Source organism: Teleopsis dalmanni, chromosome X (assembly GCF_002237135.1).
Source record: "Teleopsis dalmanni isolate 2A chromosome X, ASM223713v2, whole genome shotgun sequence".
Taxonomy (NCBI): Eukaryota; Metazoa; Arthropoda; class Insecta; order Diptera; family Diopsidae; genus Teleopsis; species Teleopsis dalmanni.
Genome location: NC_051848.1, coordinates 58,069,483 through 58,084,829, shown reverse-complemented (window position 1 = coordinate 58,084,829; position 15,347 = coordinate 58,069,483). Strand labels below are relative to the sequence as shown.

Sequence of the window (15,347 nt, the reverse complement as noted above, 5' to 3'; positions counted from 1 at the left end):
GAATTTTATGAATATTGTTGTTTTTTGAACTTCTTAGCAGGTGTAATTACAAATTTGAACGACCAGGAGCAGGATAATTCAGCAGGAGACGGGCAAATCGTTTAAAGAGCTGAGTGCAACAGCACAAAATAGAAACCACTGAAAAAATTTTGTAGACTCCTTAAGCTCCTAATGAAGTATGGAATTAACAATATAATATATATAAAAGTACTATTGTACCTCTGCCGCTTCTTAACGTTATGAACTTTCCAAATCCGACAAGGGTAAATAATAATATTTAAATTTTTTAAAGTTGGTCATGATATTTTATTAAACTTGATAGGTATATAATTTTTTTTCAATTGCTGCAGTTGAAACAAAATATATTTGAAGTACGTTACCAAATTATCTTTGGCGTTCTATTTGCTTATAAAATTGTAAAGTGAAATTAATCTTAAGAAAATAAAAATAAATCGTAAAATGGGGATCGCAGGTAAGCGAATATTGAAGGCGTTGATTCAGTTGAAAAATCCTGCAAGTGCAGAGGATGTCGTTAAACACCTGGCGAAGACATCGAAAAAGGGCTACGAGCTTTTGCGTACTGACGTCATGGAAACCATAACCATAGCAAAAAAACTTCGTTTCATTGACTTTAAAAACGGTTTGTATAGCTATACCATCGCCACTAAAAAGACACGCAAAAAGCACGCTAAGAAAGATAATAAAAATAGCTGTGGATTCAATACTGAGAAACGTCCCCAGTTCCCATCAAAAGAGTGGATACAATTCGATGACACAGAACCACGTGAAAGAGTTGCGAAGAACTCGGAAGATGTTGGATACAAATTAACTTCCAAGCAACCATATTTATGTTACATAGAGGAGTTTAACGATGTTAATCAACCTCAAGCGCTTGATGAAGTGAAGAAGTTGAAGTCGAATTTTTCGGTTAAAAAACTCAAGTTGAGCCATGAATTCAAAGGAGAAAAACGTAAGACTACTTGTCTTTTTTAAATTTTTTTTTATTGAACACAAATATCATTTAAACTTTTATTAAATTCAGGTATCGCCAAAAAAAACTGTTAGGGTTAAAATTTAATTCTAATAACGAAGCTTATTAGATATTATAATAACAGTTATAACAATAATAATTTATTTTCAGAGATATATAATCCTTTCGTGACTTTTGGCAAAAGACTTAAACGCTGTGCATCCTCAGATGGCGAAGAATATGTCCCCAATAAAAAAAGGAAACTGACTTCAAAACGTAAGTTGAATTTAATTTTATTCGATATTCACATCATTTAAGAAAGCCGATTTATTTACAGAGGATAGTGATCGCATCTTGGTTCCTCAGCGAAAACTTGGGAAATATATGCCCTCAGATGATTTATCAAAAAACCGAAGAGGGTCAGCAAAATGTAAGTGGAGTACAATTCATCCCTAAAATTATTAACTACAGTAATCAAAATATTATTGTTCACAGCCAACCATCAGATTTCAACTGGTCAAGCAGAAAAACGAAATAGAACATCTGATTATGGAAGTGCAACTCGTCTTTGGAGCCATCCTCATTTGTTATCACGTGAGGAGAAACAGCCTGCAGCACTAAATGAATCTTATATTCAATATAAAATTCATAATATAATTGATGATTTAGCGAAACTTAAGAATAATTCAAATTCAAGCACAGGTATTCAACGTTTGGGTAACTCAAATGTTGGTGTTTCGTTCCATAGCCGTACAAGACAACGTGACCTAGAAAGTAAGTAGATCTATAAATATACTTATTTATAATTTAAATTAATAAATATATTACAGATTTCGTAGAACAGCCGAATCACTTCTTCACAACATATGGCAATAAAAGTGAAATGGGCGAAGACATTGTTAAGAAAAAAATTGTTGAAGTGATTCGGCAGTTTGACCTACTTAACTCGTACTCAGGAGTCACGGCCTTGGATATAGATAGTGTAAAAACCATTATTCATCAAATCATTGATGATTATACAAATGAAAGTGAGTCATGTGGCGAAAGTTCTGAGAAAAAAAGCACAGACACAGATAGTGTTAATAATTATATGGATGAGGGTCCAGGATCATCCAGGTGGGATTATTCTAAATAGTATGTGTTTCGCTAAAGATATTTTTTATCAAGTGAACTTTAGAGAAAAACCAAAGTATGTCAGTATCGAAAATAAATATTTGTGATAACCTCCGATCTAGTTTCTACTGAAGTTCAAGAAAATTTGAAAAACTGCTACATTAACGGACTCTTTGACTTGAATTTAGACACAAAATTCTTTGCATGAATAAAAAACAAATAAAAAGCTGTAATGAAATATATAAAGTGATTTTATTATGTTTTTGCTTCAACTATTTTTAATCATTAATTATTATAAATGAATTAGTCATTTTTATTTTATAAGTTAAGAGTCAAATAATTTTTTGCATTCAATCATTCAGCTATGATAATGACTTTAATTCTTAATATATTCAATTCCTGCTAAAAACTGCCAAATGAATTAGTAGGAGTGAGTCACAAAAGTTAACATAACTAAAATTAAATTAATAATTATTGAATAAAGATTCCCTATAACAGCGATGATATATTAATATATAATTCCCCAACATTTTTGAAAATGCCCGAGATTTTTATAGAGAAAAAAATATGTTAACACTCAGTAGATATATTGGGTGTCATTACGAATTACCTTAAATTCCAGCGAAGCACCCACTGCGTGTCTTGTCTGGTTTAATTCACTCGCAAATTCACTGAAAGCATAAAGGCATGAATTAATGCCATCGGGAGGTAGATCGAAGTTGCAATTAGTGTAAAGTAAAAGACTTCAAGTTCGTTTTATGCCACATGCTCATTCATTTATAAAAAAAAATGATTAATACATTAAAATTCTATAAACTATCCTAAGTACAAGTTGTTAGGAAGTAAACCATATACATTATCATCTTCTACAAAATCTTCAACGAGACACGAACATGAGATAGGGCTACACTACTGATGATTCTAAAAGTGAGTCACCTGTTATAGTAAAAGAAGTTATGCTTTGCGCCATCACAGTTTCCATCGCTATAAATACAGTCGGGTAGATCCTTCATCCCCATGCTCCATATTCCTTGTATGCTGTTGTATTTGTTAAATCGAGTAAACGTTCATTTCTGTTATAACTTCTAGTGCCACAAATATTAATACTATTACTAATCACGATGCTTAAGAGGAATACACAAATTAGTCAGTGAGATGGGTGGGACTCTACAGAAACCTCCCAGCTATTTGTCCACATTCTCAAAATGTGAGCCTAACCTTTTCTTATCTGTTATACAAATTGCAATGATAAGTTATGGGAACAGTTATTTTTGCTTCTAAATATTTACAATTTTTACATGTTAAGTTAATTTATAGTTACTGACTGATTCGAATATTTGTGATTTTTTACATATTTATTTATATAAAGAATTTATAACAATAAAAAAGAAATTTTTTAGTTATTAAAGAAAAAGAAATACATGTTTTTGTTATAATCTGTAAATATAGCATATAGAACTTAATAAATGGGAAATGTGTACCTTAATACAAATGGTAATACAAATGACTTATAATTCTCATGTGTATTTTTGTAAAAATTTATAGCATATGTAACTTAAATAGATTTATATTCATAGTTCGATTCATAGCCTCGGTAGCTCAACTGGTAGAGCAGTAGACAAGTGTGTTCACAATTTGAATGCCGGGAGAGCGAACCCAAGCAAATGCATTTAAGTTTCCTTCTCAATATTAAGTAAATGTGTTACTATGTTAGTGCATAATGGTTGTAAGACGCCCTCTATAAGTTAAATTAATTAGTAAATTAGCGCATATTCAGTTTGTGACTTTGAGATCTAAAGACGCTGGTTCAAATCCGGCCTGAGGTGATTTTTTTAAATTTTCTTTTTGATTTTTATTTTTTTAACTTTTTTTTTTATTATTCTTTAAATAAAATTTAATAAATTTCATACATTTGTTTTTTTAAATTAATTTATGTATGTATAAAATAATTTTTTTATGCCGATTGTACGATATAGACCGAAATTATTTGTATAGAAATATATTTTTATTTATATTAAAATTTCAACAAAATTTGTAAGTGTAAAGTATTATTATTAACAAATTAGCTATTAAACAAATTCATTTGTATCATCGTTGTTAGGCAGTTGGCGACTGAGCCGAAATAATGCTAGCTTCATTTTTTGAATTTCTGAAAGTATATGTTCGTGATCAGAGATATATGATTAGCACATATGAGACAAGTAGAAAATACACTACTATATCTATGGTAATAATATATTATTTGGTCTGTACAATGAAGACTACTAAAAGATGTTGTATATATAAATTAAGTGTATCGTATAGGGTGCGGCTATATATTTAATGTGGATATTCATATCAAGTAGAATCTGAAATACTAAAAAACTAACTTATAGACTACCGGAATCTAGCGCTGAAATATTTTAGAAATTTTATACAGGAGGATATGTAAGTAGAAATTAACAAAAACAAATTGCTTCGAGTTCGACAAAAAAGAATGACAATAATCTAAATTTTATAAATAATGATGATAATGATTAACAAAATGTTTGTTGTTGCATTTTATTAAAATGCAATTCTTTATTTTAAATAGCTTTTTATTAATGTAGAAAGGTTTCGAGCAGTAGTTAATTATAACAAAATTTCATTATTTTTAATTCGTAACGACATGGATTGCGTCGTTTGAATTTGCTGAGGTATCACTTAGTTGTGGTCCGAGTCGTTGCAATAATTTCTTTATCGATCTGTTCGATAAACTAGTGTGAGACTAAGAAGTAAAGAAACGAAAGACGTTTGGATTTTTTTATTTCAAATAATTTTATTAAATCAAACCTTACTCTATTTATAATGATACACAAAATCCTAATTATAATGGTTCTAGCCGATGATATCAAAATGTCGGAGGCGTTATATATTACTCAAGAGAATCCTAGTTGCAATGGTTGATGGCGTTATCATTCTAAATTAGCGTTGCCTTAGCGATTATAGGGGCTTACTTATTTCGAAGTGCGCATTTGGTTGTTTTGCAAGCTTGAAAATAAAATAAATTTTATTTAAAAGAAATTAGAAATTAATGCATTTTAATATATTATTATTATTCAAATATATTTAAATTATTATTTTTATATATAATATAAAAATATTTCAACAATTATTTTTATATATAATATCTATTATATAAATATTTTATATCAAATTACATTTATTTAATTCATACTTAAAAATAAAATTTACTTTATAAATTAAAAAAATTTGTATTGAAAACAATAATTTTGATTAAGAATTTAGAGTCTTTCGCCAAAACAGACGTTAAAAATCAATTTAATACAGAATTTTTATAGAATAAAATATAAATAGAAATATTCATTCAACGTTCCAATGTCGCCTGAATGAATCGTGGAGTAACATAAGCATTGCTTTCTCCATATTACATTCTTAGATTAGGTTCTATTTACAAAAATATTTGGCTGACCACACCAGATACCCATCATTAGTTATGTCTTGGAATGGTTTCTTATATTTAATTATTTGTGATCAATATTTTGAGACTGCAAGTACCAAGGTTTGAAATCGTGTCCTTTCGAATTTGAAGCTCAGAGTTAGTGTTTATTGGGCAACTGACCCAAAGCTGTACTTGACTTGTGTTCTTACCAGGAGTTATGTTAATTTGCTGATGAAAGTTCATTAACAAATTCACTTGCTTTGTTATAATAGAACAAATTCAGCAACCAAACTAACTATAATTGAATTAATTAATTATTAGCCATAATGTTTTCTTTCAGAGTTTTAAAAACACAATATAAAATATAAAAATTGTAAACAGTAAAAATTATTTAATTTAAATAAAAGAAAACAAAATGACCAATACAAGTGCAATGATTAGTATTTTTATCTCATCTATATATTTAAATTAATTTACATATTTATGTATTCGAATTTATTAGTGAATATAATGCTCATATAATATTAACGGATGTCTAGAATTTTGCAACGTATTTCCAGTAAACATTCACAAAAGACTAATTTTTGAATTTGGCTGCACTAAAACTTAAGTTGTGAAAAGTTTCGCGAGTAAAACCTAACTCTGAAGATTTTAAGAGCACTGCTGTTGCTTCACACATGTCTTCTTTAGTAAGTTGCGAATATTTTTTTACTGCTCTGAAAAAAAAACTGTGGTTATTGTTATAAACTATGGCATTATTCAAAACAATAAGTTATATACAATGGATTAAGAAAGTTGTGTCTCTCGTCATAACTGGCTTTAATAATGAAATCTAATTAAATTCTTTTACTAAAAAATTGTATTTATAGCCATAAACTTTGAAGTCAAATATTTCCAAAAAGTATGAAGCTTTGACAAGTTGAAATTTAATTTAATTTAATGTTTCAGTAATTGATGATAGGTCCTTATTTTAATGTTTAGTTTTTGTTTTATATTTTAATCTAATTTATTTTTATTAAATCCAGTTATTATTGTATAACTAAATATATCGATACATTTTGAAAGTTGATAATCAATTGTATATCACACTTTTCACTTAATAAAAATTAATAATTTAATTTCGAATTTCCATTTTCAAAGTACTAACCTAAGTAAATTAGCTGCTCTATCTTGTTTTCTGCTCATGAAGCATATACATTCTTTAACTATTCACCAGAAACAAAAAGCAAAGAGAAAAAGTTTTTATTTTGTCTACATTTTGCCAAAATATCTGAGTCACGAAAATACCAACCGACTTCAAAGAAAGTAGACATGAGCATAAATAATAGTCTCAAGCACAGCTAAGCAGTAAACAGTATCCATCTTCGTTGCTTACGGTAAAAAAAACGAATACACATTAAGCAAACACAAGAACACAAGCGCCAAGATGTATGCAACGTTTTGCATCTACTTGCATTTTGTTGCTGTATAGCAGCACTACGGCAGTGTGGCAGTGAGTTCATAGATACTTCAACTAGTCACCATAAACAAAACAGAAATTCGACACTACAATTACTAACACACAAACTCACTTAAATGAATTTATGAGGAAAATGCAGTATTCATGACGACATGCACATACACATACATATAGTATGAACCTACAAACTTATTAAGATACATAAGTATACAACGCCACAAAGTGTGCAACATATTTAGCATGCAATTTAGCTGCAAGAAAAAGAACATAACGGAAATCTCATATATAAATTCGGCAAAGATGTGTATGGCAGTAGAAAGCGAAAAAAAGAACAGGAAGCGAAACATGGAACAAAATCTTGAATAATGGCTAAATAATAAAATAAGTGAAAGAAGAGAAGTGCAAGAAAATGAGACTGCTTACTGCAACATAAATCAAAACAACTACGGTAAGTACAATAGCAGTACAATATTTTTGATAAGCAAAACACAAAAAAAAAATGTTGAAAAATAAGAATATATACAAGAATCACAACAACAACAACAACAACAACAAGTTTTGAACTTCATCAAATATATAGAAGTAGATAGCAGCAATTTGATATATTTGCAAGGTTACAGTCTTAGAGGAATTTATTGTGTTTCAGAGTTGTTATCTCGAAACTGGGCTCCTGACGAGTTGGTGGCTTTTGCTATTGCACATCCGACAAAAAGAAGTCATAATTTAATGCGTGCCAGCTAAACTGAAAGTAGTTTTCTGTTAAGAAAAAAATTAAAATGCCCTCACTTGTTTCTAGTGTAATTCAATTTCAATTTCAATTTAACTTCAATGAACTTGAGAGTGCACTTTCGATCAATTTACTGAGTTTACTTTGAGATATTCCAACGCAAAATAACGAGTTGCAATGTTGATTCTGAATATATAATTGTCTTTATTTTCTATTTAATGTTTTACTTAGATTAGACGTAGAAAATAGACTTGTAAAGAGGACAAACAAAATTATTTATTTAATTAGCTCATTAAAAATAATTTTTTAAAATTTTTTTTAAAACACTAGCATGACTTTCTCAGCATTACGTTTATAGATTAGGTTCTATGCATAGGAAAGAATAAATAATGCAATAAATAAACAGAACAGTATTGAAACTTAACAATTAAAATTAAAAATATAATTAATTAATTTAATTATTCTACAGCTGATTTATGATTTCGTTCTAATATAAACGCAGCAAGTGAATTTTTTAATAAAATTTTCACAGCGAAATGACAGAACCCCAGAAAAATTAGCGAACATAAATAGTAAAGTACGGCTTTGGGTCAGTTGGTGAAGGAGCGCTGACTCTGAGTTCTAAATTTGGCAGGGCACGAATTTGATTCCTGGTACTTGCAGTCTCAAAAAGTTATTTATGAATAATTAAATACAAGAATTATTTCCAAAACTACTGATGATGGGTATTTGGCAATACTCAAAACAGCTGTGTGGTAAGCCAAAAATTCAATTAATAAAAAATAATATAAAATATTAATTTTTGTTGTTGTAATTCACTACTGTTCGGGAAAATCTCTTTATAAAATTTATTTCCTGTTAAATTTGTTATTACTCTGTTCTCAATTTAATTTCACCCATAAACTAGACATTGTGTTATTTGAAAAGTGATATCCATATTTCTATATCTTAAGTAAATTTTTTGGCTTTAGCTTGATTCCATGCTTACAACATTTTCGATCTTTGCTAGAAAAACGAATGCAAGTGATTTTTAGCATTTTTATTTTGAGATTTTGGAAAAGATTTTGGTGACTAAAAACTTTCTTAGAGACTAGAATAATTAATAAATAAATATATTAGATCTGGAGATTTTTCTTAAGTTAATAAACTGGTATAAACACCTGAAAAAAAAATTTCATGAAAACTAGAATAAGTGATGAATAAATATGTTAGATCTCGAGATTTTATTTTAAGTTAACGAACTTGTAGTATAAGCTGAACTTAACACATGGACTAAAAAGTCCAAAGAATAACATACTGATAGTCAATAATGTGATATTCGTATAAATTTCAATAAGTGGCAACTTTAAAATAATAGTTGTTAATATTAAATGACATTTAAATGATAACTCATTTATTTGCAGCAATTTTAATGGCATTATTTTATAATTCATATATTCAGAACAATAAATGCATAGCAATTTCATGTCTTTATTTTATTTTTTATTTTAATTTTATGTCTTTATTATAACTTTTTGATGGGAAATAATCTAACAAAAAAAATTTGGGCAGATATGTGTTACCCGAACTCTGCTTCATCGAGACAAATGACGGAGAAGTTGCTTGCTAACTTTAAATGGGCGTTAAAAGAGGAAGAGGCATTGGAAAATATCAAAAACATCGGACCAAAAAGTTGTTTTGGCAAAGATAACTGACACCTTATTATTATTATTTAGGAGCTTAAGAATTCTACAAAAGTTTTCCAGTGGTATCTAACTTAACTGACACCTTAAAGGCATGAAAATTTGTCTATGAGAAAGCTCTATATGAAATGGGTTCCTTGTTTAGTGATACTTGACTAAAAACCATAACAAAAATCAAGCTGTTAAAAAGGCAACAGACTGCTAGTAAGGTTATGTCATCCGTTATGGCACCTTGCGAAAAACCAAATAATTAATTGCAATCACTACGTTGCTCAAATGGCATGTATGAAAAAGAAGAAATCCCAAAATAACGTCCCAAACTGAAAAAAAGTCTCCTTCGACCAAGACAATGGGTCGTGTCAGAAGTCTATGCTTACTATGACCACCTAGTCATAGCTATTAGAAGCTCAAGCGAAATATCGATTATATTTATATTCAATGCAATAAAATATACTTTTTTCTCTAAAAATATATAAAACCTATATATGTATGTCAAGTTTTGACATTAAATGAAAACATTTAAAGTCATCGTGGATATTCGAATTCGACAACATTAATAAAATAACTTACTACTTGCTGTTTTGTCTTAATTAGTTTTAACTTGTAATACAGAAGTTGTTGCACTTTTATTGTTGGCATTGGCATTATATCATTATATATTCTTCATAGACATCAATATGATGTAGATCATATTTTTTTTGTAAAGCATACGCAGCCCCATATGAGCGGAAAATCTCAAATCAAGAGTGCTGGAACCAATTAATCACTGTGACATTGTACTGTGAATTCTAAGTCTAAGAAATCATGAATCAAAAGTACCGATATGTTAAACTTAATTTAAATCAGAATCTACAGAATTTAAATCAGAAAGAATTATGAACTAGGTCTCGATGATAATCATAACCAACTTACAGTTCGTTTTAGTACCTTCATAAAGCACATCTCTTCCTTAGACACCTATTATAAACTTATGTGTGCTGAAAGTTGACCCAAACATTATCTAGCACACATTTGAGAATTTTCTCCATATCAGACGTATTCTAATAGTTTAGTAAATCTATATATTAAAATATTTATATATATTTCACTTTTTTCTTTTCTGTGATTTTCTTAATATCATGTATTTTCTTAAAGGACTTCGGATTTTAACTTTGATGGAATATATTATATGGTATATTATTTTATTTCATTTTTGGTTTCAGTGCATGAAATTCTAAAATTTATTTTGGTTTTTCATGATCTCTTGTAACATGGAACAGTAGAGTATTACTCCTAATGGTTGCTTAAATAGATATTAATTTGTTCGCTTACAACAATACTACTTCAAATACTACTTTAATGTCGTATTTGGACACAATATAACACTTACTATAAAAATTCATTAGTTTATCTAAAAATATTATATGTAGTTCAGAAACAGAAAGTCGTGTTTAGCTTGTTCACTCACACATGAAAATATAAATCTATTAATCATGGCTCAGTTCCGGGTAACATTGGTAGTGATATTTCGATTGATAACCATTTTTGATTAGGAATAGCTCAATCAATGTCGGATGGATCAGTTTTAAGTCAGTCTTATTTGTTTCAAAATCGATCATTATTATTTAATAAAAGTATTACGATAAAAAATTTAACTACTTCGTCATGGTGTAGCTTAAGACTTAAGTCTTTATACGATGATCCGCCAACTGTTATTAAATGAAAAAATGTTAATTAATATATTAACTATTATATTTGTCAGCTTTTATATACGATTATATACAAAATATTAATTATAAAATAAAATTTGTATCATTATTTCATCGGTATGTATTATTTAGAACTGCGATTTGATCAATTGGAAAATCACATGAAACCAATCCAAAAGTTTATATAAAATATTTCTACCAAAAATATGGTAATCAACAAAAAATCAAATATTAATTTACTTAACATAGATATTTAAAATTAAAGTAACTAAGAATTATATAATTTAGTATTGTTTTATGAAGAGAATATATGATTTTGTGACATGTAATATATACAGAGAAATTTATTATGGAAAAATATCTATTTTATTATTATCGTGTATCTTTTGTCCCTAATAAGGAGATTTCTTTCGATTTAATACAAAACAACTGCAGAAACAAATCTTATTATCTTCTCTCCGTCTACTTAATTCGGATACTGACACATAAGATGAAGCACAGTTAGTTCCTTATCCACAGAGCCACAACCACGACAAAAATCATTATAGGTTAATGTGTCAGGAAAGGCAATGACTTCATACTCTATTGACGTTTATTTTCACAATCGCAAATGTTATTTCTAGAGACATTTTAGTCATCAGTTACATATAGCACAGTCTCATTAAAACTTAAAATAATCCACAACATGTTCATTTATAATTTTTTAATTATTTTTTATACGATTATGGCTTTCGCTGTCAATCGAAAGTTTAGATTCATTTTTATTGATTTCCCTTCATTGCAGTAAATATAATATTAGTAGAACATTGACAATTTCAACCAATGGATCTTAAAATACATCTAATATAATATTTTCTCTATTTTTTATATAAATTAACGCGAAAGTTTTTTCACTTCGTCATATTGAAGAACTTCCCATACGTGTGCTGCATAGCAGATTATGGATCTTGCAATAGCTTCGCAGAGTTGAAATTTTATTTTCTATGGAACACCTTTATTTTCAAAAATATTTTTGCATGAGCAGCTCTTCTAATAGCTTCTCAATTTTTTAGTTAAATGTCTATTAAATGTAGCATTATAATACATCCATGTTCCTCCTCCAACTGTCCATTTCTCCTCATTTGTGTATCGCCTGTGATGCTTTTTAAAGAACAGCACTTTTATTATGTTGAGGAAAGTTGAGTTAGTGCACCTGAGCACTTTTACTCTATATTAACTGCGAGGTTTCTTCAAAACCCCTCTTTGTGCCTTGACTGGATTATTATTTATCTCATCATCAGACTAAGTAATAATTGATCTTAGATCTGCATACCTCCCCGAGTAGCTTGTAACTATTCTGAGATTTGATAACGCGATGTTAGTAAGTCTGTCAGATTTCGCAAATAATTTCAAGGCTCTATCTTTTATGTATTTTTTGATGGGATCAATCTTGAGGTCCCTAAGGATGTCATTCGTCCTAATATACCAAGGAACTTTGAAAAGTCTTCTTAGAGCCTGACTTTGTGCAATTTCTAATTGATGAATAGTAGTGTTTGAAGCTTTGCTAAACGCTACACAACCATATAGAAGTGACGGACAAATTATTTGGTTATATATCAGTTTCCTGTTCTTAGCATTGAGGTTTTCTTTTCTAAATAGCGGTTGGAGGTACAGCACTTTTGATTCAGTTCATTTATCATATTTTGTAAACAATTGGGACTTGCTGCTAGAAGAATGATATCATCTACATATATGAGTACCATTTATATTTGTGCCTCCAGATAGATATGTAACCACATCACTTATCCATTATATAAGATATATGGTATATACAGTGCCGAACATAATTATTGGCACAGCAAGTAAATTAAAGTTTAGCACTATTTTTATCCTGTTAATGATGCGATTTTTAATCAACAAAAATTTTTTTTAGATAAAATACTTGATTTCTTTTCATTTCATTTTATTTTCCCTTATATTTAATTTTTTTAAACTAAAGAACAAAAAAAAAAACAAAAAAATTGGCGCAGCTAATGCAAAAACTTAATAATAAATTAAAAAAAATTATTATTGATAACAATTAATATTTAGTGGCAGAGCTCTTCTATTTAATAACAGCTACTATTTGCTTTGGAATCGAAGAAATCAATTTTTGTTTGGTTTTTGGCCCAATATTTTGCAATTCTTGAGCAGTGCCATCTTCAGTTAAGCATTTGTTGTTATATTGGGCTTCATTGGACGTCTATCCAATTCTTCTCACAAATGTTTAATGGGGTTGAGATCTAGAGATTGAGGTGCGAAGCGGTAATGTGTGTTTTACATGATGAGCGAGCAACATACGCACAACATAAACTTTGTTTCATAAAAGGATGTTTTCGAATATATAGATTGTGATTTTCAGATTATCAATATACTCTTTGTGAGTCGTTCAATTTTTATATACAAGCAATTTTCTATATTATTGAAAAAAATTTTTAATTTTATAGATTAAATGTATAAGTCTTTATTAGTTTTAAGAGAAGCTTATATGCTTTTTAAAGCTTATTTTAATAGATAAAAACGACTTCATTTGAACTAAATGACTCATCCGCTGCTAGGAATAAACATACGCAAAAACATTCTAATAATTTAACACATTTTCGCACACATCAAAGTACGTGTTTTATATTATTTTATTTTATTTCATTGTAGTTTTGAGCATTAGAAATGTGAGGGTAATACGGTAATCACATATTCATTATCAAAGACAAAAATTTCCACTCTACCGTAACTGTATCCATTAAATGTATATTTCCTGCTAAACGTATAACCATAAATAACCCAATATCCATTTGCGTAGCAAAATGCTTCGAGCGATTCACTTACAACGAATTCAAACCCAACCCAACCCAACCCAACCAAACCAAACCAAACTAAGCCAAACCAAGCCAAACTGTACTGAACCGAACCGAACCGAGCTGTGTTGTACTAAAACTTGAGCGTAATTACGCACACATAATCTTCTGGACCGTATTGTATCTGCTTTTTGGACACGCACTCCATTTAATACACAGACCAAGAAGAACCAACTCCTTCCATCCCAAAAAAGTGTTCTTACTGAAATAACAATAAAAATTACAGCAGAAAAGCTATCGTGCGTTTAGCTTGGCAGGTGAGACTTTGCCGAACTACGTTTTTGCTGTGGGTTAATACTTGTATCTGCTATATAATGGCCTGGCTAGAGTGGCAAATTACAATCCTAATTCTCTGGCATAATGCAGGACATCTTAATAAAGCCATTCAAATGGAGAGTAAAAGAATTATCGTTATTTAGCAAGTGTATTCATTGCAATGGCAGCATCAAAATTAATTTTTATTTCGCTACTGATGGTCTCATTTATAATAGATTCTCTCGTTCAGTTCATTTTTGCTCATAAGCAATGCTTAGAAAATATAATTAATTTGTCATCATTCACTGCACAGTGTAGACATGTTTGGAAAAACTATATTCAGCGGAACAGTAAAATACTGTCAGTGACGAATATGAGTAGTAGATATCAACAGTATTTGTGGATTAACTCTGTTTTTAACAGTGAGTACCACTTAAGTAGAAATTTTATTATGACTATTCTGACATTGCTGCTACTTTCATAACGAACCAGTTTATAAGTGTATATGAAACGAACGAAACGGATGTAAACATAGACTATATCCATGGGCGTACGCTGGGCCGAAATTAGGGGGACGAGCGCTAATATACAGTTATAATGTTATTATATATTTAAAGTAAGCTAAGGCACCCCTCTTTAGTACTTTTTTCCTTTTCTTTTTGGCTTATATTAGCTCATACTATATTAGCCTAGATTGTATCTGAGCTCTCAATATATAGTAGTAGTAGTATTCTTTATTAATAATTTTAAAACATACAATAATAATCCATATTTTATGCATTATTTGCTTAAAGTTATGATCTAATGTTATCAGCTTAACCTAGCGATTGCCTACTCTTTTAATACCCTTAGTCTTGTAAAGAGTTTGGTATTATAATTAGTAACTATTGTTGTTATCCAAATATAAGTGTGTCTAAAAGATCTCGTCTATAATTTGTTGCTTATATTTTAAGGCTTGGGTGAGATAAGCGCATAAATTTAGCCAGTCCATTTCATTAAGGGTGCTATGCAATTCTAATTGGCTTTTAATTGGTCAACTTGAGGAGTTTGGTATGAGATTTAAAGATTGTACGAATATTTTCCACTATATATTTATCATTAAAATAATTCGATGTCCCTAGATTGTAAGTTAGCTCCCTGTATATATATTTAACATTTT

At 29.3% G+C, this 15,347-nt stretch overlaps 1 protein-coding gene across 1 annotated transcript; it reads left to right on the top strand.

Annotated features, from left to right (window-relative positions):
• Window positions 1-372: 372 nt before the first annotated feature.
• LOC119687065 lies at window positions 373-2,307 on the top strand. The gene is made up of 5 exons (XM_038101237.1): window positions 373-970; window positions 1,142-1,246; window positions 1,308-1,400; window positions 1,466-1,744; window positions 1,801-2,307. Exons 1-5 carry the CDS (start codon window positions 460-462, stop codon window positions 2,103-2,105), a joined length of 1,293 nt encoding a protein of 430 aa, XP_037957165.1. The 5' UTR covers window positions 373-459; the 3' UTR covers window positions 2,106-2,307.
• The last annotated feature ends 13,040 nt before the right edge of the window (window positions 2,308-15,347 follow it).

What these genes read in the sequence shown, in the direction of transcription:
- LOC119687065 (XM_038101237.1), top strand. Translation starts at nt 460, where the DNA reads ATGGGGATCGCAGGTAAGCGAATATTGAAGGCGTTGATTCAGTTGAAA. An exon ending in TGAATTCAAAGGAGAAAAAC is followed by an intron (nt 971 to 1,141) that starts GTAAGACTACTT and finishes ATTTATTTTCAG; the next exon opens with AGATATATAATCCTTTCGTG. An exon ending in CCGAAGAGGGTCAGCAAAAT is followed by an intron (nt 1,401 to 1,465) that starts GTAAGTGGAGTA and finishes TATTGTTCACAG; the next exon opens with CCAACCATCAGATTTCAACT.